Below are 27,637 nucleotides of genomic sequence, written 5' to 3'. Positions count from 1 at the left end.
AAACATACTTGGGGCCGTTATTTCGATGAGGCATATTTTTGGTCGTATCAAAGTGTATACACCTTTCTACCTAAAGGCTGGGGGTATAAAAAAAACAAAACCAAATAATGTGTTGAAATTTATTATGTTTATTATGTTATATGGTTATACAACAACCCTTTAATGTCCACAATTCATAAGAGCATATCATCAAAAAGCTATCATTTCAAAATTGAGGTCTACTATATAAAGCGGCTGCCAAATATTTGTATATAATTTTTGTGAGTTTTGATAAGTGTTCAATTGTTTGACAAGTACGTATTTAGGGGACTAGGTTATCAAATCAAAGAAAAGTCCACCCCATTTCGTAAATATGTACATACATATTCATATGTAGTGCTCTCTATTTCCCACCCCCTCTTACAACATACTTATTATTCGTTACTGATTAAACGACATCAACAATAATATTCTTCTTTGTTTTTTTTTTTATTATTTTCAGCATGAGTAGCAGCAGCAGTACCACAACCTATGACAATATCTCTGACATCGGCAACGTTGACGACAACATGGCAGAAGCCACAGACGGGTAAGTTCAATAGCTGCTTAAATAAATTATGAGGGATTATTCCCAAAGTACTTTTTTGTAATGTTTTGTACCCTCGTGCCATCATCGAGGCTTATTTTATCTGTAAAAAAAATAACCAAAAATATACAAATCTATGTATGTAAATGTGCATAAGTACATTTTATTTTTATATCTGATATGAAAGGTTTTTGTGGGATTATAATGGAATACAAACACGTCACTATGATCCACAAACAAAAATGTAAAGTTTAATTTCATTTCTAAAAAAATGAGAATGAAAATTTACAGAAACGTCTTGACCTCAAAAGGCTGTTATGCACAGACCAATTAAAAAATGAAACCGGTAAAAATGGAAGACGTGCAATTTGAATAAGAAAGCAAAACGAATAGCATGCTAAATTTTGTACTGGCCCGAATCGAAAGCAGGAAGACCGTTCGACTTTTGTCTTGAAATAAAAAATCTACTTTTCATCTTTGAATTTTACCAAGTCGTTTTTGGATGCATTCCAAATACGCTCTTGAGAATCAGTTTCTAAGAAGTCAAGTTTTCGACAAATCAATCAATTGAAACTTGACTTGCATATCTCTCTCTAATCGAAGTTATTACATCTACTTCCGCGTGCACCATCAGTGGGTTCGTATTAACCCAATCCCTGCGGTGGTACCACTTGCAAAGCTTGTAGACGCATGAGCGTAGCCATGAATAGCTAGGGAAATGTATACACTATAGAATAACAAAACCCAAATTGAAGGTATTTATATTAATATTAGTATTTTTCTAACTGTAAAGGAGTCCCGCTGTTTGTTTGTTCTTATGTTTCCGTCATTCGAGTTCCACTTCATGCTCTACAAGCACGATAAAGTGAAAATAATTTTTTTTCTAAAATCTTCCGTAGGGATTGGGTTAAAACACTTCTTTAGATGAAGGGCGGGCGTCCCTGTCTACGATGCCTTAGGGTTTAAAATTCAAATAATGATCTTGCTATTTCTGATGGGGGTCGTCTAAGCGTATGACCAGGGGATAATTGGCTGAATTTTTCCCATTTACCATGAGGATTAGTTTGATAACAAGTTGGGCCAGTAAATGCGTAATATTTCCCTGATAGATATTGTATATATATTGAAGATATTGTATTGGATCCAATTATTTTAATAGATTTTCTACATCCAAGGTAATTGAATGAAATTACATCTTCAATAGTTGTACAATTAATTGCAATTGGAATTGTGATTTCTGAGAGATTCGAATTAGTTTAGTCTTGGTTAATTTTTTCGTAATCCAACCTTATTTGGGTTTTGATTCCATAACGGAGTATTTGCGTGTCAACGACAGATGTCATCAGTGTAATCAATATTACCAAGAAAAAGTTCCATTCTATACACTCAGGAATTTGTGAACTTGTTTCTTCCATTGCCCAGACCAAGAGTATGAGGAATGGTGTGGGTGATAATACACATCCTTGTCTCACTCCCGCTGCGGTATTAAAGGGGCTGTTCTTCTTACCATTAAAGCGTGTTTATATTGATTAGGGCGTCTGTTTTTTTCGGGAATAACGTTATTTATTATACAAGGGGAACTAGCAAAGTTTCTGGCCTAATAATGAAAACGCCAATATTTATCATCAAAAATGTTTTTTTCATGATTTATACATTTTTTATACGCTAAAAATATATGGTTAAAGCATTTTTTCCGCTCCGATTAAGACATCTCTAAAACATGGTTTTTGAATGTTTCAACATCATTTTGTGACGACGAGATTCGTCGTCTGTTACGATTATAAACGTCGTTTGAAGCACCGCGATCGTTTATATTCACAATTTCTTTGCACCAATTGACAATAGCCTTTTTGGAGCAATTTCCAGATTGTGCTTGTCTAAGGAGAAAAACCCATTATTTTTGCGAGCAGGTGCTCATGCAATATCAAATGTTAGTTGGTGGATGAAATGCCCTGGATGCCTATATTTCACGATATAAAAATCTTTTATTATCCGTTCACCCACGGCTTAATTTTTTCTGGCACAACGGCCGTTTTTGGACGGCCCTTACGTCCTTCGTTTTTAGCGAGTACCAGCCCCGATTGAATTCATTAACCCACTTTGCGCAGAGAATTTTTTGGTGAGAAAACTTAAAATTTTATATGAAAATGAAATATTTGAGAATTTCTAAGCATTTCTTGAAAAAAAAACATTTTTCTCTAAAACTAATAGTTTTGCTACAATAATGCCGAAAACTTTAGAGAGGTAATATATGTATGTGTGTTCTTACATGACAATCCCTTGGTCTTTGATTGGAAAAATACTCCTCCTACATTTCTAACAAATTCCTGAATTTATGTATATGAATGTAACATTTATGATTAAATTTATATGGAATTTTTAAAATGTTCATCCAAGAGTCGAAAATTACAAAAAAGTCGATTTTATGGAATTGCTTGTGTTTTAGGCCAAATGCGTTGAAATGCGTAGGCCAAATGAAACTTTATAAGCGTGGAATGACAGATAAAAGACAATACTATAAGAAACTGCAAAAAACCCCACACAAATATGCGAAAATACCCGAGTTTTACGTCAATTTTTGCAACCATTTCTTGTGGCGTTTAAACGGCCAGCGGCTTTAAGTGGGTTAAAGCAGTTTTTCATAGTGCTATAAGATGGTCCTTTATCGACATTCAACGGTACCTAAGAAATGTCGATTTGATTTCTTATATAATGGCCTGGTATTTTCCACGCGAATTTGTGGATATTTTTGTGAGGGAATTTCCGACCGATTGATGGTTCATCATATGTCCCAACTTTTGCATTGAAATCGCCCATGCAAATTTGTATATCACCGGCGATTCCTATCGCATGGAGTTGATTGTAGAAGTCACCTTTAGTATAATTTTCATCCGGTTCTGTCGGGGCATAATTTGCATTATACCTTGCTGTGCCAGATTTTCTGACACAGATTTGTCTTCAATCAGCTTTAAGGGATATAATTAATCATACGACTCTTACTTTGTTTACTTTGTAGTTTGAGTTGCATGAATAATAGCACGGACAGACAATAACAAAAATACAAACCTTTTTCACCAATACATTTACAACTTTTAAAGCTGTGTTCCTTTACTTACCTTAGGTTGTAATGGATCGGTTTTGGTTTTTGCTGGCGGTGGCACTAGAACTGAGATTATTTTTTTATCTACGGCTTGAGCTCGTCGGTCGGGGTGGTTCTTTCCGCCTTAATCCATTTACATAAGAAAATAGTACCAGCTGTTATAGTGGTTTCATTCTTAATAACTACGGATGGACACTTCCGGATGGATGAGTGTGTTTTTGGACGGACGGACATTCTTCAAATGAGTTTATATGTTAGGAAATGTTATGTAACGGAGGAATCAGCTGTTGTCGATTCTCCTGGCTATCCCACCCTCTACATGACCCTATTGTCGATCATCCTAATGAGATTTTCTTAGCCCTTAATATTTTTTGGAAAATCTCCCTTGGTTCCATAACCTATCTTCCCCTAAACGCCAGCTACATGCTTGTCCTTAATAAAATTTACAGACACATTTTGTTCACTTTCTACAATTTCAACTTATATTTGGTAGTATTATTTTAAATGGAGACAAAGCCTTATAAATATTTATATTCATATATTAATACGCTTATTACTAGTACAGTTCATTGTTTGCTTCTTACAAATAAACTAATTTACTTTAAAGTTTTACACCTAAACAGATATGTATTTTTTTAGATGGCAATATAGAAATTTCAAATTTACAATGTTTGTTCAAATTTAATGTGTATTTTCCTACTTTTATTGAGGTTGGATTTTTTTTTATTCTTTACTCTTTTAGTTATGATAATTGGTTTATCAGTAAGGCTTTTAACATTTTTTGTCTATATTAGATTCATAATCATTTAAATTCGATCGATCTATGTGATTTTATAGTTTACTCTATTGTAATAAAGGGATTGATCGTTTAGATTTTACTTGTTCTTATATCGAGTACTGGGCTAAAATTCCCATTTTTTTATGACAATGATGCTCTTTGTATAAGTATAATGAAATTAAGAGGTTCGGGTACAGTCATTATTACTTTTCACCTTTAGTCTGCCCTTAGGCGTTTATTCACATTTCTTTCTACAGTACTGTACTCACTCTGACCATTTGCTTTCGATGACCAAAACAGCTTTACCACGTGGGTGAATAAAAGGGATGTGCATGTAACTGACCAAGTACAGGTGGCGGGCTCGGCAAATCAGTTCCTGGAGCTGACATAAAATGTTTTGATACAAGCAATCATCCTAAATTAACAGAAATTGATTGCCTGCTTATATAATTAAGAGTGATTTCTTACCCTTAGTAATGGTGCAATGAGAACTGAGATAATCTCCCACATGGAATATTTGATAATTCGCTCTGCGGCGTAAATTCAAGAATTAACGTATTTTTTAACAATTGGTCATAGATAATATTCACTTAGATTAAAATCTCAGTTTTTATCTCACTATTATCGATACCGTTTTTTTATTATCTTGATATCGTGGTAATGTCGTTTTTTTTCCACTGCTCACAGCAAAGTGTTCATTGCCACCTGACATTAATCTTCTCCATCCTCTTTCTTTGTTAAGGTCAAATGAAGAACGTTATTCTTAACTCCCTTTTTATTCAACCAATCCACAACATCTAATCCCGTTTTATACAACGATAGGATTACTGCGGTTAGACGAGTTTCATTATAATACGACTATGCCCCGCTAGATGGTCACGACGTTATTATTGGACATTTAAAATAATAAAACAAATCAAATAAATTCCCTGTCAAAGTGAACGTCACAAAGCCAGATTTTGTATTCGACAGCTCTGGAGAAACAAAATTTGGGAAATACATTGTTCACTTTTTACGGGCTGACCAACTCTTCGTTTACACAAGACCTTTTTACTCCCAGACGTCCGTCATATTTTCACAAAATTTGGTTAATAAATGCTTGTAAACAAAATACGTGATGTAGTAATTGTCGTGTGTAAACAAGGGGTTAAATCAGACGTCTCGTCCGTATTCTTGACAATATCTGTGCGTCCATCATAGAGAATCACTTTTTCAGTTTCATGTATTCCAAAGTAAACAAACGGCTGTCACATTAAATTTGTAAACAAACTTCAGCTGTTATTATATGCAAATAGTGGCTAAAGATCTTATGGTTCTTTATTTTACAAAATTTAACAATGTTTTATGTATGAAATAATTTTGTAGTGTTTGGAAATGTGTAACGAAAAAGTGAAATCGCTATTGAATGTTCTGTGGCACCTTGTGTATGTTAAAGCGGTGATGACCATCATTACGAAATGTAGTCCAAGTTGCCCCCAAATGGTTTTCACCAAAGAGTCTTTGAAGATGTGAAATAAGTACAATTATGACTAGACAACAAAAAATATTTTTCCGTATCCATTATTACTTCTGCTCGGTGTGTATTGAAGGGACGGCGTTATCTTTTTATTCTCGGGAACCTAAATATACGAAAAAAAAGGTATTCTCTATCAATCAAGTCATACCTACATATGTGCATGCTACCTTATTTTTTACTTAAATTGTTTTCATTCAAAATATTTAGTGGTGATTTTCTCTCGTCTTCGAGTTATGGCATGCCTGTTGTTTTGGAGTATTTGTATACGAATATGAGGCCGACTGAACATACTATGAAAAGGCTACAGATAACAATTTTTGCTATGGGGGTTTTGCGCTGTTACTTATTTATTGTCAAACTCAAATGAACCATGTCTTCCAAGCTTCTAACTATTTTCTGAAATATTTCAGGCTGTTATTGAGACTTATTCTCTAGATGTGTAAATTTTTAATGAATACCAGACACATTGACACCATAGACAAATATTTATGAAATTATTTGAGACCATTTTCAATGAAGATTTTTTTAGATCGACATGAATAACACCGGGTACCTATAAGAACATGTTTACCGAGTTGTCCTAACAATAGTGGTAAATGAATTGACTTTGTTCTCCTAATAAATTAGTGTTTTACGTCATTATATTATATATATTTAATGGTTGCATATTTGAAAACGTTGGTTGACATCTATGTGTATATGACCAAAGGGGTCATTCAAGTATGATTTAGACAGCTCTATGCTTGTCCTGGATATTTAATAGTTATAGTATTCTTTGCGAGCTGAAATTATAAGATGAATTATGAACACCTAGGATGAATTTATTTGGATAATCTTTACAATTAACTAGAATCGGAATGCGTGCAACGTTTACGAGTATGAGTTGATGTTTGGTTCAGAATTTGAGATGCTGGGCATGGATGGTTCCCACTAACTGTCCTTTCAAATTTTCGACTTCATACATACTGTTTCCTACCGGTTTTCGTATGCGACATTTTAACCAAGGTCGGCACAGCTTGTTATTTATACCCTTCTTAAAATCGCTTTGTATGAAATTTTTTCGATAGGCTTCCTGACCTGGCTTAAAAGTCACAGCTTTTGCCCTTCTATTGTAGCTTTTTACATTCCTTTCGTAGGCTTTATGAAGTTTTTCCGATATTTTTTCCTGTATGACTTGCATTTTTGAAGACTTAGGAAGTATCGACATTTCACCGTCAGACAGTGCACCAATCTTTCGAAGAACTTGATATGCTTGTGCATGGGTTATCATATTGTAACCAAACAATGCATAGAAAGGTGTTAAACCTGTTGATGAATGAACCGTCGAACGTAGGGAACATTCGATCTGGGAAAGGTTCTCGTCCCATTTACTTTGGTCATTCTGTAACGAAGTCCTAATGCTGTTTAAAATGGATTGATTAACCCTTTCACTCGCGTTTGGGTGCGGTGAATGTATAGCCGTTCGCATATGATTAATCCCATATAACATCATTAGCTCTTTAAATGCCTCGCTGGTAAACTGTTTGCCGTTGTCTGAGTGCAACGTCTCTGGAACTCCAAATTTATGGAAGATTTCCGAGACCAAAAACTTAATGACAGCTTTTGACGTTGCTTTGGAAAAGGCTTTTAACAAAACGAACTTTGTTCGATGATCCAAAACAATGAAAATGTGTGTGTTTCCTGAACGGGTCCGGGGATATGGTCCCAAGAAATCGACATAAATTTTTTGAAAAGGACGTTCAGTGTGTACTTCCTGTCCCATAACTGTCCTTAACGTCTGTTTCGGATGCTTATTTTCTTTGCAAATTCTGCAGTTTTGAATAAAGTTTTTCACGTCAATAGACAATTTTGGCCAATAGAAGTATTCTTGGATGCTGTGAATGGTTTTTGAAATGCCTCCATGGCAGGTTTTAGTTTCATGGAACTTTCGTATAACTTCGTTGGTCATCTTGTTTGGCAACCAAAGTTTCCAACATTCTTCTTCGTCTAGTTCACCACGATTGAATCTTGTTCTTTTGTACACAATGCCATCATCAATCTTCAAATCAGGTAGACTACTCTTGTTTTGACTTATGGAGTCCTTGAGGCATATATACTCCGGACTTTTGAACTCGTCCGAACTTAAATCGACTATTGCACTGGTACTCATCGATAGTTCTTCCATATCCATTCTGGAAAGCATGTCTGGGACAATGTTTTTAGTACCTTTTCGGTGCTCAATTTGGAACTTGTACCCCTGTAATTTTAGACTCCAGCGCGCTAATCGACCGTTAAGGTCTTGCTGTTTCATCAGCCACTTTAGACTGGAATGGTCTGTAATTACAGTAAACTCCATCAACTCGATGTACTGACGGAATTTCTCGATAGCTAAAACAACCGCGAGACATTCTTTTTCGGTTGTTGAATAATTTTTTTGCGCCGCATTTAGTTTCTTAGAGTAGAACTCAATAGGATGCTCATTTCCGTCCTCATCTTTTTGAAAAAGTACGGCTCCAACGCCAACGTTAGACGCATCGCACTGGACAAAAAACGGTATGTCAAAATTTGGGCTGTTGAGGACTGGACTTGAAACCAATTTTTCCTTCAGTTTTTCAAATGATATTATAGCCTCAGGAGTGAATTGAAATTTGGACGTCTTTTTCAGCGTATCCGTGATTGGTGCTGTTAACGTCGAGTAATCGGGGATGAACCGCCTATACCATCCTACAGTTCCCAAGAACTTTCGGACGTCTTTAGGGCATTTAGGTGGTTTAATCCTTGTAATGGCCTCAATTTTACTAGGGTCTGTTTTTAATTTTCCGTCGCCAACAATATATCCGAGATACTTCAGTTGTCTAAAACAAAATTTAGACTTTGTCATATTGATGGTCAAGCCAGCATTGGTAAGACGCTTCCCTACTTTTATTAACATCTCGATGTGGGAATCGAAATCCTGTGAGACGATAAGTAGGTCGTCGAGATATACAAATACTGTGTCTTTTAATTCAGATGGGATTACTTTATCCATGAGTCTGCAGAGCCGTTGGGCGGCATTGCACAGTCCGAAAGGCATTACCTTGAATTGGTAATGTGGCCTTCCTGGAACTGTGAATGCCGTCTTTGGTCTGCTAGACTCCTCCAGCGGAATTTGCCAGAAGGCGTCTTTCAAGTCTATAGCCGAGATAAAGTAAGTATTTCCCAATCTACTCAACAGACCATCCACGTTTGGTAACGGGTATGCGTCCTTTTTGGTAACTTTGTTTAGTTCTCTGGCATCTAAACAAAGCCTATTTTTAGTCGGTTTTATTACCAAGGTTACCCTATTATTCCAAGCGGCATTTGTCGCTGGTTCAATCACATCCAATGATAGCATGCGGTCTATTTCTTCAAAAACTAATTTCTGCACTCCGGGGGAAATGGGAAAATGTCGCATTTTTCTGGGCTCAGCATTACCAGTGTCGATAATGTGCTGTTCCAATTTAGTTTTTCCTAGACCGTGCTTACTGAAACATTTATATTCCAATTTAGCATTTTCTAACGCAATTTGTTGTTCATAACTGAGTTTATGCTGATCGATATTTTCGGGATCTGATATGGATAATTCGTTTAATAATGGATTTTTAAATGAAATAGAAATATCAAATGTTTTCCAAAAATCGTATCCCAGAATGAGCTCTTGAGATAACGATGGTACTAGATATATGGTCATGATATCTGTTTTATTTCCTACTTCTATTTTGACTCTGACTTTACCTATTATTGTCTGTCCCCGACCATCAGCAGTATTAATAATGGAATGAAAATCATAGATTTCACCATTCATCTTTCTTACATTTTCCAGACAGTCTCTTCCCAAGCATGTGACAGACGCGCCACTATCCATGAGACCTTTTAGTAAGACGTTATTCATTTTCACATCGAGATATGGCCTCATGTCATTTTCCACAGATAAACTCGACATTGATAGACATTTTCTTTCAAGTTGTCGATTTTTGAAACGTTTTCTTGCCTTTGCTGTCTTGGATAATGGTACCTCTTGAAGATCTCGAAAAATTTCCTCTCTTTTCCTATTATAATACGCTAGTCGGTCTTCGTATGGAATAACATGCTTTAATTTTGCTATTTCGTTTGTGTTTACGAAAAGTTGTTGTTTAGGATTATGATCTTCATTTCTATTGTTTAAATCATTAGATATTTGAGTGAAGATAAAATCAGATTGTGTACTTACTGGGACTATTTGGTCTCGGAACATGACGGTCCCGTTCTCGTCATGCTCTTGACCTTGTTTCCCGTACAACGTGGGCAATTCGGTGTGGTTACATTATCGAACCCACATCGATAACAGAATATTACCCGTTGTTTGGAGTCGCACTCAATGAACGTGTGTCCAAAACGTTTGCAGTTCCAACATATTATTTGGTCTTTATTCGAATTGTTAACTTTGAGTGCTTCCAGATTATAGTCTTCAGTCGAATTTGGATTTATATTGTCATAGTAGTTTTCGAAATGTTCTAATTCATTTATTCTTCTGAAAGTTTGTTGTTGCCTATAATTGCACCTTTTGGCAATATTTCTTTCGGCTCTCCTGCATTCCTCCAGAAGATGATCTATATTGATAATATGCATAGGGAAAATCATCTGTGATAAACCATCTTTTAAATTATCTTTCACTATTTTCACAAGCTCTTTGTCCGGAATGGGTGATCTCATTTGATTGTTCAGTGAGGTTATCTCCTGAATATAACTGTCAGCGCTTTCATTCTGATTTTGTCTCCTTTCCATTATTCTACGCTGAACCTCATAATCACTTTCAAATCTCTGGAATTTTCTCTTCAAATTGTATTTTAAATACGGCCATTCACAGACGGGATTTTGACGACGAAAATTCCAGAACCATTCATACGCATTTCCGGACAAAAGACGATGGAACCCTTTCATAAGGATATGCCAAGGACAACTTGTGTCTTCCCTAATAGTTTCGACTCGAAATATAAAATCTTCCACGCTCACAGTTTTGTTGCTCCCGTCAAATTGTATTCCCCATTTTTCGAGGTCTTTAGCAACATAACTGTGATCAGTGGCAGACGTGGATTGTTGCGATTGCTGAGTCTGGAACACTGGTATATTTTGATGTCTCTCTTGATAATCTGTATTAGCATTGTTATTATTTGCCCTGGATGGTGGTTGAATTTGTTCATTGTTTAATGGGGACTTATGCACAATGGGTGGGGGTGGGAAACTGAATATATGTGGTATAGCTACCTTTGGCTGTGGTAATGGAGGATTATTTTGTATATTTTGATCCTGGATTGGTGGGGGAATTCGGTTCATATTTATTTGTCCCGTATTTTGAGGTTGGTGATTGGTATTTATCAGGGATGTATCAAAAGTCAAATTGAGACTATCTCTTTCAGATCTAATTGTTTCTCTAACTATTTCTGTGATTGATCTTTGAAGACTTTGTTCTAATTCTAGCATAGCTCTGGCTTGTGCTGCACCTACAGATGCTTCTACATATTCTCGTAGCCTTAACCCGCTACCATTAATTATGGGGTTATTGTTATTAATTTCATCGGGTCTTGTATCATTGTTTCTCTGAGCCTGAAATTGATTTCGAATATCAATGGCGGTGACGCTACTATATTCAGGGGATGGAATTGTGACATGTGGAGATGACACATTTTGAGGATCTAAATTTGAATCTGTTGGATTGACAGTATTAGAATTGTTTGGAGGTATATTTGTCGTAGGAGTAGTTGTCGTAGGAGTAGGAGAGGTTGTGGTATTCGTGGTTACTGAGTTAGTTGTTGTATTCATTGTTATTGAGTTTGTTGTCGTAGATGTATGTGCTGTTGAAGTACCAGGTTCAGACGAGTTAGCTCTGTCAAATGAGTGTCCTGACCTTAATTTCATCTTATCCCAAAAATGCATGGGTGTGGATTAATTTTGAAGTTATAGTGCTTTTAGTCTGTTATTGATATGCAGTAAAGATAATTCGAAATAATTTGGATATAGTTATGTATATATATTTTTTTAAATAATTTGACGTATTTCTGTTGATATACAATTCAAAAATATTATATGTAGGTCAAGCATAATTGTAGCTATAGTTCAAGGGAATATAGGTATGATAACAAAATATTAAAGCTACTTATAATTATTCCTATCTAACTACCATTAGATAGTTAATACAAATAGTTATTTGTTATCTAAATTTATTTTGATCTTTCAGATGTTTCGCTGCATATGGAAACATTAAAAATTCCTACATTTCCTAAGTTGTATGATGTTTTAATAGACTTTTTTTTTTGAAGAATTCGGACTTGATGGACAAACACAAAAACACAAAGGAAACGGACAATACCATCAATTACATTATATTGTAACGCAGCAAAAAATCTGGAACTCGAGGTTCACCGATTTTGACTTACGGTGCTTTACATGTACTGAGGGCATATATTCGTTTCACCATAGAAAGATCAATCATTCAGTATTTGTAGCAACTGGGCTTAGTATTCCTCTACAAACTTTCCTGGACTTACAAATATTCATGAAAATCAGACCATGGCTATTTGCAGAAATATGCTCGAACGATGGGCGCCATATGTAATGGATCGGTTTTGGTTTTTGCTGGCGGTGGCACTAGAACTGAGATTATTTTTTTATCTACGGCTTGAGCTCGTCGGTCGGGGTGGTTCTTTCCGCCTTAATCCATTTACATAAGAAAATAGTACCAGCTGTTATAGTGGTTTCATTCTTAATAACTACGGATGGACACTTCCGGATGGATGAGTGTGTTTTTGGACGGACGGACATTCTTCAAATGAGTTTATATGTTAGGAAATGTTATGTAACGGAGGAATCAGCTGTTGTCGATTCTCCTGGCTATCCCACCCTCTACATGACCCTATTGTCGATCATCCTAATGAGATTTTCTTAGCCCTTAATATTTTTTGGAAAATCTCCCTTGGTTCCATAACCTATCTTCCCCTAAACGCCAGCTACATGCTTGTCCTTAATAAAATTTACAGACACATTTTGTTCACTTTCTACAATTTCAACTTATATTTGGTAGTATTATTTTAAATGGAGACAAAGCCTTATAAATATTTATATTCATATATTAATACGCTTATTACTAGTACAGTTCATTGTTTGCTTCTTACAAATAAACTAATTTACTTTAAAGTTTTACACCTAAACAGATATGTATTTTTTTAGATGGCAATATAGAAATTTCAAATTTACAATGTTTGTTCAAATTTAATGTGTATTTTCCTACTTTTATTGAGGTTGGATTTTTTTTTATTCTTTACTCTTTTAGTTATGATAATTGGTTTATCAGTAAGGCTTTTAACATTTTTTGTCTATATTAGATTCATAATCATTTAAATTCGATCGATCTATGTGATTTTATAGTTTACTCTATTGTAATAAAGGGATTGATCGTTTAGATTTTACTTGTTCTTATATCGAGTACTGGGCTAAAATTCCCATTTTTTTATGACAATGATGCTCTTTGTATAAGTATAATGAAATTAAGAGGTTCGGGTACAGTCATTATTACTTTTCACCTTTAGTCTGCCCTTAGGCGTTTATTCACATTTCTTTCTACAGTACTGTACTCACTCTGACCATTTGCTTTCGATGACCAAAACAGCTTTACCACGTGGGTGAATAAAAGGGATGTGCATGTAACTGACCAAGTACAGGTGCGGGCTCGGCAAATCAGTTCCTGGAGCTGACATAAAATGTTTTGATACAAGCAATCATCCTAAATTAACAGAAATTGATTGCCTGCTTATATAATTAAGAGTGATTTCTTACCCTTAGTAATGGTGCAATGAGAACTGAGATAATCTCCCACATGGAATATTTGATAATTCGCTCTGCGGCGTAAATTCAAGAATTAACGTATTTTTTAACAATTGGTCATAGATAATATTCACTTAGATTAAAATCTCAGTTTTTATCTCACTATTATCGATACCGTTTTTTTATTATCTTGATATCGTGGTAATGTCGTTTTTTTTTCCACTGCTCACAGCAAAGTGTTCATTGCCACCTGACATTAATCTTCTCCATCCTCTTTCTTTGTTAAGGTCAAATGAAGAACGTTATTCTTAACTCCCTTTTTATTCAACCAATCCACAACATCTAATCCCGTTTTATACAACGATAGGATTACTGCGGTTAGACGAGTTTCATTATAATACGACTATGCCCCGCTAGATGGTCACGACGTTATTATTGGACATTTAAAATAATAAAACAAATCAAATAAATTCCCTGTCAAAGTGAACGTCACAAGGTTACCATTTTAACCTGCTTACCATTTTAACTGGCAGCAATTTTTAAGAGAGTGAGAGAGAGCACATATGCCTTTCTCTTCTACCACAGGCTACCAGACAAATTTCTCCAGGTAAAAAATGGTAGAACTGATTTTTCGACAGTTGTTTGACGATTATTTCACAATGAAGAAAAAATGAACGAAAAACAGAAAAAAAAGTCGAACGCTGACAAAACTAGATTAAAAACTGTGAAATAAAAGAAGAAAATTGATTTTTTATGTTTCTTTTTTACATTGGTAAAAATGTTCATGAGAGAGCAATTTTGAGCAATTTTGACACTTTTCTCTTTTACCACTTTTACCATTAAAAAGTAAAGGAACAAAGCTTCAATATATATTGGGAAATATATAAATGTATTGGTGCGAAAGGTTTGCATCTTTGCTATTGTCTGGGTGTAAACGCCGGGTAAATTAATCTGTTGCTGGTTCTTTTACACATGACAGGACAGGACATGTATTGATTGTCAAAACCCCAAAACTTGCCTGTGTGACGTAGGCGTCCAGGCAACTGCAAAGACAGTTGTAGAATTATGAATGAAAATCGTTCATTTCTTTTTGTTTTCCGTTCGCATATTTTGTTTTTGTTCATGTTCTTTTGTTTTCAACACATTTCAATTATTATCTCACTTATTTTTACAAAAAATGTCAAAAATTTGTTAACCCGGCTGTCTGTGAAAAATGATGGACAGCTGGGAGACAGCCGACAAATGTATGTATATGTTAGTAAATCAGAGCTGTATTTGCAGACAAATTGTCTGGTTTAAACGCCTACTTAAAACCAATTTGTCGATATTGTATGAGGCCATATCCATGGTATAATAAAGTAGAGGTAGGGCAGGTATGAAAATCGCTGAAAAATACAACCCTGTAGCCATGGCTTAAAACGTCAAATGACATGGAGCAATAATAAAGGTAGATGTATATGCATAGTTAGTAGGTTTTACAAAAATATATGAAATTTAGAACTTCACTGTTTTTTCTAAAGTACCAAATAGAGTAAAAAATAAAAATCACTTCAGTTATGCTCCAGAATATTATTGCTACATAAGTGTTCAAAAAATAGCAAAAGTTGTACCCAAAACTTAAGACAGCGGAAACAAAAATACCATTCTCTTATCTTCTACTTGAAAAGTTTGGCTGATCTGACATCGTTATTGCTGGCATCCGATTTGCAGATACATTTCAGCTAGAATTTTTACAATATTTGTAATTTTCCTTTCCTTTTGGAACAAATTTCAATTAATATCATTATTTGTTACATTGCCAATATTTATTACTGTTAAAAATTAACAATTTAATTTTGCCATGCAAATAAAAATCGTTTGCCCTTGTTTTTAATTTTAAGATATAGTGTTGCAGCAGAAGTTTTTTTGTTGGAACAATTCAACAATCATCTACCTTTATCATTGCATATTGTCAACAGCAATAAAAAATGTCGAGCCTGATTTGACAGAATAGGTCATAATAAGAAAAAATTGCAATCAGCTGTTACTCGTAGCTCTGGCCTACCTTATAATTATGGCCATATCTTTTTGGACTAGCTCAGTCATAAATCCTTTTTAAAGCCTAAAGTTGTCATCGTAGAGTTGCTGTTTGAATTTGTTAATGTTTCTGTAATGGATTTAATTTAAGATCTGCGGCTGATTGGGCCACAACGTCCGATCCTAGCGTTGGGATTGCCAACAAACCCTCTATGTCGGTTCGCCTTCTCGCTCTAGCTATCAATGAACCGTTGTCTGTTCGATATTACCAGGGAATACTTGAAATAAAATTCAAAGTAGTGAGCTGCTTGGAAAATTCAGGACACTCCCAAGTGAGTGACGATCAGAGACTTTCCTTACCGAAGTACACATCTGAGAAGATCCCAATGGCATATTCTTTTCTTAATCGTGTTTAATATGATAGGTAAAAGTGTTATTAATAATATCGGATTATGTTGCTTTAGTCCGGTTGCTGTAATTTTAACCACATTCCCTCTTCATTATCGACAATACTATATACAAACAAGTTGAATGAAGTGCATTTTTCTATAACCTTGTCCAGCAAATATTTGGGAGTCACATTAACCGACTAACTTATTAAAAAATAACGTAAACAAGATAGCTCTGCATTACCAGTAGGCTGCAAAATTAAAGATGGACAAAATTTTTAGGTATAGTCCCCTTTCAAAAATGCTATTCACAACTTCTAGGTAATTCGGCTAGACAAACTGCTTTCCGTGTCTACTATAAAAAAAGATATCCCTGAAAGGGACAGCACTCACTGATTTAGATAACCTTCCCCTTGTCATTTCGGAGATGTTCGAAGTGCTTTATTGTAAGTTGAGATAATGTTTATGATGTTCCTTTTGGGATATTTACCGAAGAAAAGTAGCTTGTTGTCATTACTTCATTACTTGGCGAAGTAAAATTTGTTGTTAGTTTTATTGCAAAGTACCTACACATATTATTCATCGCTTTAAAATCTAATAGTAAGTTTAGATATACAAAATCCACTCGATTTGAACTGTCAATTCCATTGCTTAAACGTCAAATGAAATCCAATGGATTTCAGATGAGTTTTCATTTGACGTATACGCAATGGAATTAACTGTTGAAATCCCCTCGATTTCGTAAATGTAAATGTACTATACATTTTAGATTCACGAAATCCGCTCGATTTCAAATTTCAATTCTATTACGTATACGTCAAATAAATCCTCATCAAAAATCCAAGCGATTTTATTTGATGTGTGCGCTGTGGAATTCATATCTGAAATCAAGTGGATTTTGTAAATCTAAAAGTACTATTAGAATAGGAAGCCATGTTATATGAAATCCTCAACTAATCAGACCAATGAAGTTGTCAACTACAAGAACACAAAGATTCAAATGAATGCATTTCATTGATAGTCAGTCAAATATATACCAGCCAAAACAATTGGGTTATTCTGCCTTGAACCGTGCCTCCTTCATATCACATTGTTGCGAAATATATACACAAACATTACATCCATCCAATTACATACATATATTTATTAAATTTACTCAAAGACAGTTCTTTGAATTCTTATCAGAATACATCCACTGGTGGTAATGGTGTGGTTGGTGGTGGTTAGTTAGTCCAATCATCGGCAACATGAAAACCCCTTCTGATATCTGTTTCCAACAACAGTACTACTGCAGCGTGTGAATGAAATGACATATTTATTTGTATTTTTTTATTTCTTTGTAGATTTTCATCTTCAATGCTGACATTTGCTGCCGTTATGACGTTGCTTATAATGATCGTTGGGATATTTGGTAATTTCCTAACAGTAGCAGCATTAATCAAATGTCCAAAAGTTCGAAATGTTGCTGCTGCTTTTATAATGAGGTGAGTTATGAAACAATAACGTTATCGGTTAGAAACTTTAACGTCATTACTTTCACAGATATTCAATGGAATTAACAACTAAAATTATCTCTATAAGAACACAACTCTACATATTTTTAGGACAAGATTCTTCTTCGATGAAAATTTGAAATGGACAATATTTTCTTTTTGAAAATGTTCAATGGACACAGCAGACTGATGTTCCAATAGTTCGGTATACAGTCCTCCAGCCAGATTTTTCTAATCAACTGATGCATACTCCTTATCAGGGACGTACGCAGGATTTCATTTCGGGGGGCCCATCTTGACCAAAAATCATGAAAATTAAAAATGTTGTGCATTGTTGTAACAAATACAGGCATTGCATTCGCGAATATGCCGAATAGAGATATACAGTGTTTGTAGGATATAAATAGTTCGACCCGAACATAACACCTTTTCTTCTTTAAAGTACATATCCAGATATCACCCACTATTTTCAGTCCCATTAACAAATTTTTGTATTATTGAAAGATAGTCCCTATTTACATTAGGCAATTTTCCTTGCGGCAATTGTCAATTTGAAGGAGAGAGGGATGGGGCATGTGGTAACCCTTTGCCTCTCAGCGCCCTCTCTCACCGACAAACTGACAATTGCGGCAAGGAAAATTGCCAAATGTAAATATGGACAAATAATATTCTTTTATGTCATAAGAACACCAAAACTTTACTATTTTACCACAACTGATAGAGTCCGTAAAAGCCAACTAAAAATTCAGAAAATTACATTAAGAAAAAAGAAAACATTATTATCAGGAGTCGGGCGATACAAACTCATAGATTCCGAATCCACCAATGGTCAAAAAATATTTCTAAAAATCTCGGCAAAGTCCTGAAAAAATAGGTTAAGTCGAAAAACCTTCATCTGATACATCAATGGTTGTTGGTTTCTATCTTAATTGTACGAGTAGATGTCTATGTACTCGATGAAATTTAAAACTTTCCAAGGACTATGCCCAAAGACTTATCACTTCTGCCGGCACAACGGAGGCAAACTTATTAGAATTCATAACTTTTCTTTTCTGAAAAACAAAGAAAAAAGTTTCAGGCGAGTTTGCTTACAGCCGACTCAGCTTGTGTGACTTGAGAATTTAATCTGTAGACAGATCGAATACGGGCTATATAACGAAAATCTTTTGCTTTAAGTCTGGAGTATTCCCCCATTGGCTTAACTTCATTATTATTCTCTATTATATAATGATTTCATTCATTTGGCTTTTCAGTTTTTGAAATGAAAATTTTTTAATGAAAAACCGTACTCTTTTATTATCAAATATTCTCATGTAAATGAGAATGATGCTCAATTTTTCCTAAAAATTATGTAGTCAGTGATTTTCAGAATTTCTTGGTCTATTTTGGACGTATAAACTTTCCGACTAAAGTATCGAAACATATAGAGTGTATAAGTTCACGATTGTGGGCGTTGCGAATACATGCTTATGTTGTGCTCATAAATTTGACTTCGATAAAAGCGCAAAAGTTTTGCAAGTTTGTACATAATATACTTGATAGAATCGTTCATTTTGGAAGTGGACTTAATTTTGGAAGTTATTCCTTTTAATAGTTATGGTTTCAAGCCATTATTTTAGTTGGCAACCGTAAGATTTAGAGCTTTTGGACCACTCCTGGCATAACCATGGACTTACCCAACAAAAGAAATATCGCTGTAAACAAGACCGCAAGGAGTACCATTGGTCAACATGTGCAATGGCTCATCAAACAGTCCTTAAACTACACTTATGTTGAACTTTTGTGAGGGATGTATCCGAAGATGTTGTCCCAAATAGACCCACTTCGTATATGTACGTTTGGAAGTAATTTTAGGATGTTCAAAGTTTCGGTCAAATCGGATAATTTAAATTTTGTGTTGGAGGTACCTGAAGGAGTGAATCGATATAATCCATATTCGAACCTAATCTATGTCTCGAAAAAATCGATTTGGACTTTCGAGAGTTATTGCTCAAGATTTTAGGGAAACATTTTGAAGTCTTGCGGGAAAGTGTGGAAACGAGTGGTCCGATATGACTTAAGTTTTGAACAATGTGTTGGGAGATCCAAAATTTGGACCAAATCTGTTGATCTGTTCGAGAGTTATAGTGCGCTCGAGCCAGACAGACGGACGAACTGGGATATATTTCGAATGTAAATTGTTTGAGGCGGGTTTCGTCAAACATATGATTAGTCTAAGAACATTATTTCGATGAGGTACATTTTTATCATTAGCCTAACGGTTGAGGGTACAATATCACGGTACTCTTGAACAGCAATGTCCATAGATGAGAAAAATCCAAAAACAAGAAATAATCGCTGGAGGGATTTTTAAATAAATAACGGTCAAAATTCAGATTTTTAGGTTTATTTTAGGTTTTCGCGATTTTGCTTGGAAACCGCAAGTCCTATAGAAAATGGGGCTAAATAATGCTATAGTAGTGAAAATTTGTTTAATTTTTCCTCTGTTTTACCTTTTTTGAGATATAAAAGTTCAGATCACATTTTAAGGTTTTTTTGTTAGGTTTCCACGATTTGCTTGAAAATGGTAAGCCTTATGGAAATGGAACTAGACAAAATCTTATAGCTGTGAAAAATTCTCTACAAGATTGGCTTTCATAATTTGTTCCTAGGTTGTACCAGTTTTGAGATATATAAGATTATGTTGGGAAATTGCAGTCATGACATTGTTTTATAAGGACAGTCAGTGAATTGTCCCAAACTGAAATTGTATATCTCAAAAATGGTAAAACCTACGAAAATATCATAGAGGATAATCTTGTACAGAATTTTCCCAGCTACAACATTTTCTTCAGTTTCATATTGATAGGGCTAGCGGTTTCCCAGTAAAATCGTTAAAACCTAAAACATCCTAAAAATGTGAACTTTGACTGAGATTTATTTAAAAAGCGCTCCGGCAACTTTTTTTTATTTTTCTCATCTATGAACTATCAATGAACCCAGGCGTAAGCTTCTTTTATTTAAAGTTGGTTCAAGAGCACCGTGATATACAATACAAATTACACCAGATTATAAACCATATAACCAAATTTTGAGCATTAGTCTCGTTTACGGTTGTTTTCAGCTACAAATTTGTTACTGATAGGAAAAAATTTAGATGGGCATGCTATTTATAGCAGACATTATCACTTATCAGTTTTAATGGAAGTTTCGAAACTTCGTTCAGACACTGCAATAAAAAGGAAGTTCCAATCATCGAGCTAAAAATAGAATCGGACTGCACTCTTTGGTATTATAAAAATTCCCTTGTCTGTTCTAAATCTGACATAGAAATCTCGCTTCTCGAAATTTGAACAAAAACTCCGAAACGAAAAGGAACAAGAATTCGAAAAGAAGGAAGTAACGACTTTAGGAAAGAAAATGCTATAAATTAATAACGCATAAATTATATTTTCCTGAAAAAGTTTCTCCTCTCCGTTCGTTACATTTTATTCTCTACAGATCCCTAAAAGCAAGTCGATTTGTAGATCCCTACGTAACGGTATCATTTCTTCCCGAAACAAAAGAGTATACATTTCCAAAATGTTGTTATAAAATTAAAAGCAATTCACGAACAATAAATTCGCAAAGGAGTGCGGTTGGAGTCCATGTCGAAATCTGAACTGTTGTTGGGAAGATTATAGAAAAACATTTTGTAAGATGAAATAAAACCAGTTGTTGAAAATGACATGTCAATGCATTGGTTGAAATGACATGCATAGGATCCAAAAATGAATGTCATCTTGTTGAAAGATGACATGCCAGATCACTGCACCCATGATTAAATATCATCTTTGGTATCGAACATTTTACTGGGTAGAGATGGCAGATTCGCTCGGAGTCCGTTGGTCCATTGTGTTGTGTGTGGTAGGTTGAAGATGATGATGAGGTAAGGATGATAGTAGATTTTAAAGAGTAATCGCTAGCCTACATTAGGTAACGCCACTGTTTTTCCACTTTGAAGTTAGAGATCTCACTCTGCAGTGACCCGTTAAAAGTCCCAGAATGATTTTCATTCCTAACTTGTCGAGTGATAGGTGGGAGGTCGTTCTCCGACGAGAGACCGCAGGCCAGATGCTTTTGAATGTCCTGCATCCAGGTTCCTGGAGCCACATCTCGATGTAGATTTCACGAAAAATGCACATTGGTGGCCGGACAGAGCTTTCCTTGAGGGTCGCTTGGTTATCGACATATATAGTCACCGGTCCTGTAAGATTGCCTTCAAGCCTCATCACCATTTCTGCTGCTTTCCTGATAGGAAGAATCTTTGCCTGAAAAACGTTGCAGCTATCATTTAACATACATAAGTTTTTAATTAATGAGTTTTCGCAGTCGACGCCAGTATTTTGCCAGCCCATGTTACGGACACAGGAAAGATAATGGATAAAGAGTCAAACCCGGAGGAGGTGGGCATATAATCGCTTACGCAACACCTGTCATTTAGTTCATGCTGACTATCAATTATTGTTAAGACTTCAGCAAGACCGAAGTGTGAAGTTCACCACGATCGTGATTCACGGAGCCCAAAAGTCGTTCAGTTCAGTAGAGTTGGGCAATGTAGATCCTAGTTATACAAACTAACGTGTGAAATAATATATATACGCAGTGTTTTTCATACAAACCATGTGGACGATTGGAATTACGTAGTGAACTAGATCGTTCCATCCAGTTCAATTGGCACAGCTATACTAACGACACTGCTGATCGCCCCTTGGATTTTTAGGTGATGCTTTTTTGGACCCAAGTATAGATTTTGCGGCAGTTTGAATAGATTGTGATATTCTTTGTCACTTCCCTTTCACATTATCGGGACATGAAGTACCGTCTTCCAGCATGTGGAGAAGTTGAGCGGAGTAGACTTGTGATATCTGTTGTGTTTGCAGCTTCTATCCTATACTTACCAACTACAACCGTCATTTCGAAAACTGCACCTAATCTGTAAAGAATCCGCAGTAAGATTAGTCTTCATCGGTCGCCACTTTTTGCGCCCTTGACCATGCGCCTTAGAGTTAACTTTTCAAGAGGAGATAGATGACTTCTCTGTACTCGGTTGTTTCTCCTTGGTTTTACGTTCAACGGCGGCCACATACGAGGTTGATGGGTCAGCCAGCTGCGCAGTCATCGTCTTCTTAGGTGAAGGCTGTGGACCTCCGGAGGAGCGAATGCGCTTCACAGACTTATGCTGTGGAGCATTATTCACACCTTCAGAAGACGATGTTTCCATCTTCCTGTCCAGACCGACAGTGGAGGTACTAGGTACCTTACTCCCACCGGTTTCACCTTTGCTTTTTGGCGCAGAGTCGGGCTTTTGAGGTGCACTCCATGGCCTTTTCCAGTACCTTTTGGCTCGGAACAGATTTCGGCTCCACACCTTTGCCAGGGGCAGTGGGCTTCGCTGGCTCTACTACGTTGCTTGTTTCCGGGGACATATTTGAGGCTTCGGGTCGAGCAACTGCTTGATTCGGGAGGAAGATCCTTTCCAACTAGAGCTCGCGATGAAAAGCGTGTGGGTTAGTTCTTTCGAACTTCCTTACGAGGGGGAGGTTCCCCCATTATAAAGTGAACCTCCCTCTCCGAATGCAGGTTGGCATCTCGCCCTACGAACTTGCGAAAATAAGCTTCTCGGACCGGTTCAACCTTTGAGTCACTGACCGTTGTCGGCGTCTCGTTAGATTCCCCGTCGTCAGACATCGATTCAGTTAGGGTCAGATTGCGTAGCAATTCCTCCACTTTGCTCTTCCGGGACAAGCCTGTCCAGTTGGTCGAGGAGTTCCCTACTCTGCCTCTCTAGACTATCGTGAATAGTTTTAAGGGTCCCCTGTTGGTCGTCCCCGCCCATAACTGCGGTTCTGTATACCGTAGACTGGTTTTCACCAGTCCTGGCCAAATCATGTTAAATTTTTGGTGTTAAAACTTGATGCACTTGTAACGGGTACAACTAAAACAGCCGGATAACAATCACCAAATTTCGAAGACACATGGCTTGTGGTCTCACCAACGCTAACCGTGGGTACTAACCCAGTACCCCTGCACCGTAACTTTATTTCTCATATTCTTTTTTCCCATCTTAGTTAATTTTTTAAGGGAATTACCCCTATCCATTTCTTTCACGAAGAAGAACCCCAAGGTTTCCACGATGTGCGGAGCCAGGTTCGGCCTTGAATGCTCTAGGTCGGTTCCGACGCCACACATCGCAGAGACCCCCTTCCCATTCGCCACCCGGGAAGACGCGCCTAGTAGGAAAGTGGCAACTCCCTTCTTACACCACTGTTTAAAAAATACGTGCTACAATTTTCTGTTTGCATTGAAAGAATAATATTTTTAATAAATGCCATGTTTTCCCCTTTTTGTCATTCCAGCTTATGTATAGCCGATTTATTATTTTGTGCTCTGGTATTACCATTCAGCGCCTATCGCTTCATAGAGGGAACCTGGGAGCCAAGAGACGTCCTATGTAAAATGATTCCCTTCATTCAGTACGGCAATATTGGTGTATCGCTGCTGTGTATAGCTATGATAACGATCAATAGGTAAGTCGAAATTATTTTGCTAACGTGGGACATAAACATCATTATTTGATATTCCTTGTTCCGCTGGATCCAAACATTTTGTCTATATGTATTTATATTTCATTCCAAAACCATTCTCGCACCTCTTTGCAGATATGTTATGATTGCCCATCACAACTCCTATGGAAAAATTTATAAACGGCACTGGATTGCTGCAATGATTGTATTTTGCTGGGTATTCTCCTATGGCATGCAGTTACCCACTCTAGTTGGAGCTTGGGGTACATTTGGGTATGATCCGAAACTGGGCACTTGTTCGATTCGTGAAGACGACCATGGTCACAGCAGTAAAACCACACTTTTCATTACCGCATTTGTTATACCATGCCTGATTATTATTGCATGTTATACCAAAATCTTCTGGGTTGTACATAAATCAGAGCAGCGACTTAAACGTCATGCCAACAAACAGAATTCCATACCAAATAATCTAAGACCTCCACCCTCAGCCGGTAGCAATGTGGAAACGGGAAATCTTCAAAGTAGAGTATCGTCCAGTAGTAGTTTTTCGACAGATGTTAAGCAGGAATCTGTACAAAAACAACCCACCACACGCATTAAGGACCAGAGAGAGGTGCGTGCCAAACGCAACGAGTGGCGTATCACTAAGATGGTGTTGGCCATATTTTTGAGCTTTGTCGTTTGTTATTTGCCCATTACGATTGCCAAGGTGGCCGATCAGGATGTTGAACATCCAAATTTACACATACTCAGCTATATAATGCTGTATCTGTCGGCTTGCATCAATCCCATCATCTATGTCATTATGAATAAGCAATATCGCAAGGCGTACAAGACAGTTATAATGTGCGAACCGTCACGTTTATTACCTTTTGGTAAACACGGCGCTGGGGCGAATGGCGGCGGCGGCAGCAGTGCTGCAGGTATGTGAAACAATTGCCATGGTAATGGAGCAAACATCTAAGTCACTCTCATTTGTTTTAGAGAAATGGAAAGATACCGGATTGAGCCACAACCACAGTCGCACTATTGTCACGCAAATGTCGGGAGTGGACCCGGCAAATACCAGCTGCAGCAGCTCCGTCCAAGTACCAGCTATGGAATTGACACCATCCCAAAGAAGCTCAGTGGCGAGCGACAATACACCAAATATGATGGACTCAGTGTTGACAGTGGTGCCACCGGTAACGGTGCCAACATCTATCGAGAACGTCAACAAGGAGGCAACGAAAAACGAGATGCCTCCAGCGAGCCTTCAGCCGATTACAGACAGCCAAAACAGCAACAACAACGGTATACAACGCAATGGCAGCAATACGGCACCTCTAAGGCCGATCAAAGAGATCAATCGCATAGCCCTAGTGGGCGGCGATATCATTTTGGAGGAGGAGGAAGAGGACGAGGAGGAGACACAGGCAGCACAAGTACTGAAGGAGCCGACACCAGCCCATACGGAGCCATTGGTTACGGCGGTAGTGCCACTGCAGGCAGCAGCAACACCAAGTCCCACCATCACACGACCCGCTCCAGTGTACGTGAACGCGAGTGTATTGCACCAGAAGAAAAACCCATCTTACGGTCAGAACATAAACGTCACTCCAGATAATAAAAACTCAGACAAACAATTACTCAAACTCTGAAAGACTCCATCTAATGCTTTAATAACCAAATAAGTCAATCTCCAATCTTAGCACATTCCATAGCGCACAATCCCTGCACTAAAATCACTTATATTCCATTAACTATATTTAAGGTTATCACTTATTACTCTGATTCTTTTTTTTGTACAGCACATAATGTGCTATAGAATAAGTCGATCGATCGATCAATCGAACCTTCTGCACAGCTGCTTCAGAAGACAGTAGACATTCCCAGTAGTCGGTATATGGATTTTCTTAAAGAAATTCTATCGATTCTGTAAAAGTGCTATTGAATGAAACAAAAGTATTTATTTATACAAAACATATTTTCTATTTATTTGTATTTATTACTAATATTTTTATTTGTTTAAACTTTAAAACTAAATCGCTGAATTGTGCCTAAACAAACAAATGACCCGAAAAGCAATGATATCGTATCTTATCAACGGTTGAATTGGTTCATCAATCGGGTACGATGAACTTTTATAGAAGTATTTCGGGCATGTATGCATTATTTCGTTGAAAAGAAAAACGTATGTATGTTTTGCAGTTTATGAGTTTGTATGTAATTCTGTAATATCGTTTTTGCTTAATTTTATTTTTATTGAAAAATATATAAAAGACAAAGTCATTCCAATGTTGCCTTCTCCATGTACCATATACATAAGTTTATACCTACATATGTAATGCTACTTTCCATATATTCAATAGATATAAGTTTAACGAATGTAGTATGTATAGATACATATGTAATATACAAATTGTACACGTTTATTTTAAGTTTACACCGAATAAAAAAACACCATTCCAAAGTTTTAATTTTTTAGCTGCGCATTCATTTTTATTGTTCTAATATGTGCACAAGAGTATGTATATATGACTGTACATGTATCATATAGGTACATATATAAAGTACTCCTATCCTTGACAGAATTTCATATTTTTTCTGTAGATTCTATAGGTTTGATAATATGTAGTAATATGTTATTTATACCCCGGTAACCGGTAACTTAACCGGATTAACCTAGTGGGTTTAGGTTTCAAATGTCAATTCCATAGCGCAAACGTCAAATAAATCCTCATGAAGTGGGTTAACCCAGCAAAAAAACTCGAATGTAAACGTACTATTAGATATGACTTCGTTGCCGGATTAAGCGCATTATCAGGTTTTATTCGCTAATTCCGGCCATAATTTACCAGATTTTCCATACAAAAATAAATCCTCGTATTGAGTGGATTTGTTTTAAATACGGCATAAATCATCGTATGCAACTCTGTTTTTTGCAACATGTTGCTAGGAAATACACAAAGTTGCAAGCTGGCACAAGAAAGAAGATAGATGTATCGGTGAAGTGCTACAACAAAAATAATTTAAAATGTCAAAATTTGTAAACAAGGCGAAAAAATTAAAGTTGCTTTGATATTCAAAGTTGATTTTTTTAATCAAAGATGACTAATATATTATATTGTTACGGAATTAGATTTAACTAATCTCCGTGTAGACGTTGTTTTATTCCCCGATACGATTTGTACCAAATAAAACAGGGTTCGTTTTAGATTACGTTTCTACAATGCTTTATTTACTTTATTACACTTATTCAGAACCGACTTTAATTACAAAGCACACAGCAAGTCTCTAGTTAGCACGCAGCTCTTATTTAACCGATCTGTTCAGTTCGACGCTTAAAACACAACTACTCCGTCATTGCCATTTCCCCGGTATTTATACCCCAAAGTCTCCCTGTTCTAGAGTCCTCCAGAACACATATGGCAACATCTCGAATCTGTGCAGCGAACA

At 36.4% G+C, this 27,637-nt stretch overlaps 1 protein-coding gene across 6 annotated transcripts in view; it reads left to right on the top strand.

Annotated features, from left to right (window-relative positions):
- Window positions 1-26,658, top strand: part of moody (G-protein coupled receptor moody) — a 59,248-nt gene extending 32,590 nt beyond the window's left edge. For all 6 annotated transcript variants that reach the window (XM_073978534.1, XM_073978531.1, XM_073978535.1 and 3 more), the window contains exons 2-6: window positions 482-568; window positions 17,502-17,642; window positions 24,029-24,199; window positions 24,332-25,122; window positions 25,184-26,658. In XM_073978534.1, the coding sequence (XP_073834635.1) occupies window positions 483-568; window positions 17,502-17,642; window positions 24,029-24,199; window positions 24,332-25,122; window positions 25,184-25,839 (1,845 nt within the window). In that variant the 5' untranslated portion in view covers window position 482 and the 3' untranslated portion in view covers window positions 25,840-26,658. The remainder of the gene's footprint in view (window positions 1-481; window positions 569-17,501; window positions 17,643-24,028; window positions 24,200-24,331; window positions 25,123-25,183) is intronic.
- Window positions 26,659-27,637: the final 979 nt, after the last annotated feature.

This window comes from Musca autumnalis, unplaced genomic scaffold, assembly GCF_047663935.1.
Source record: "Musca autumnalis isolate F117 unplaced genomic scaffold, ASM4766393v1 scaffold_3, whole genome shotgun sequence".
NCBI lineage: Eukaryota > Metazoa > Arthropoda > Insecta > Diptera > Muscidae > Musca > Musca autumnalis.
This window is presented reverse-complemented; position numbering and strand designations above follow the sequence as displayed.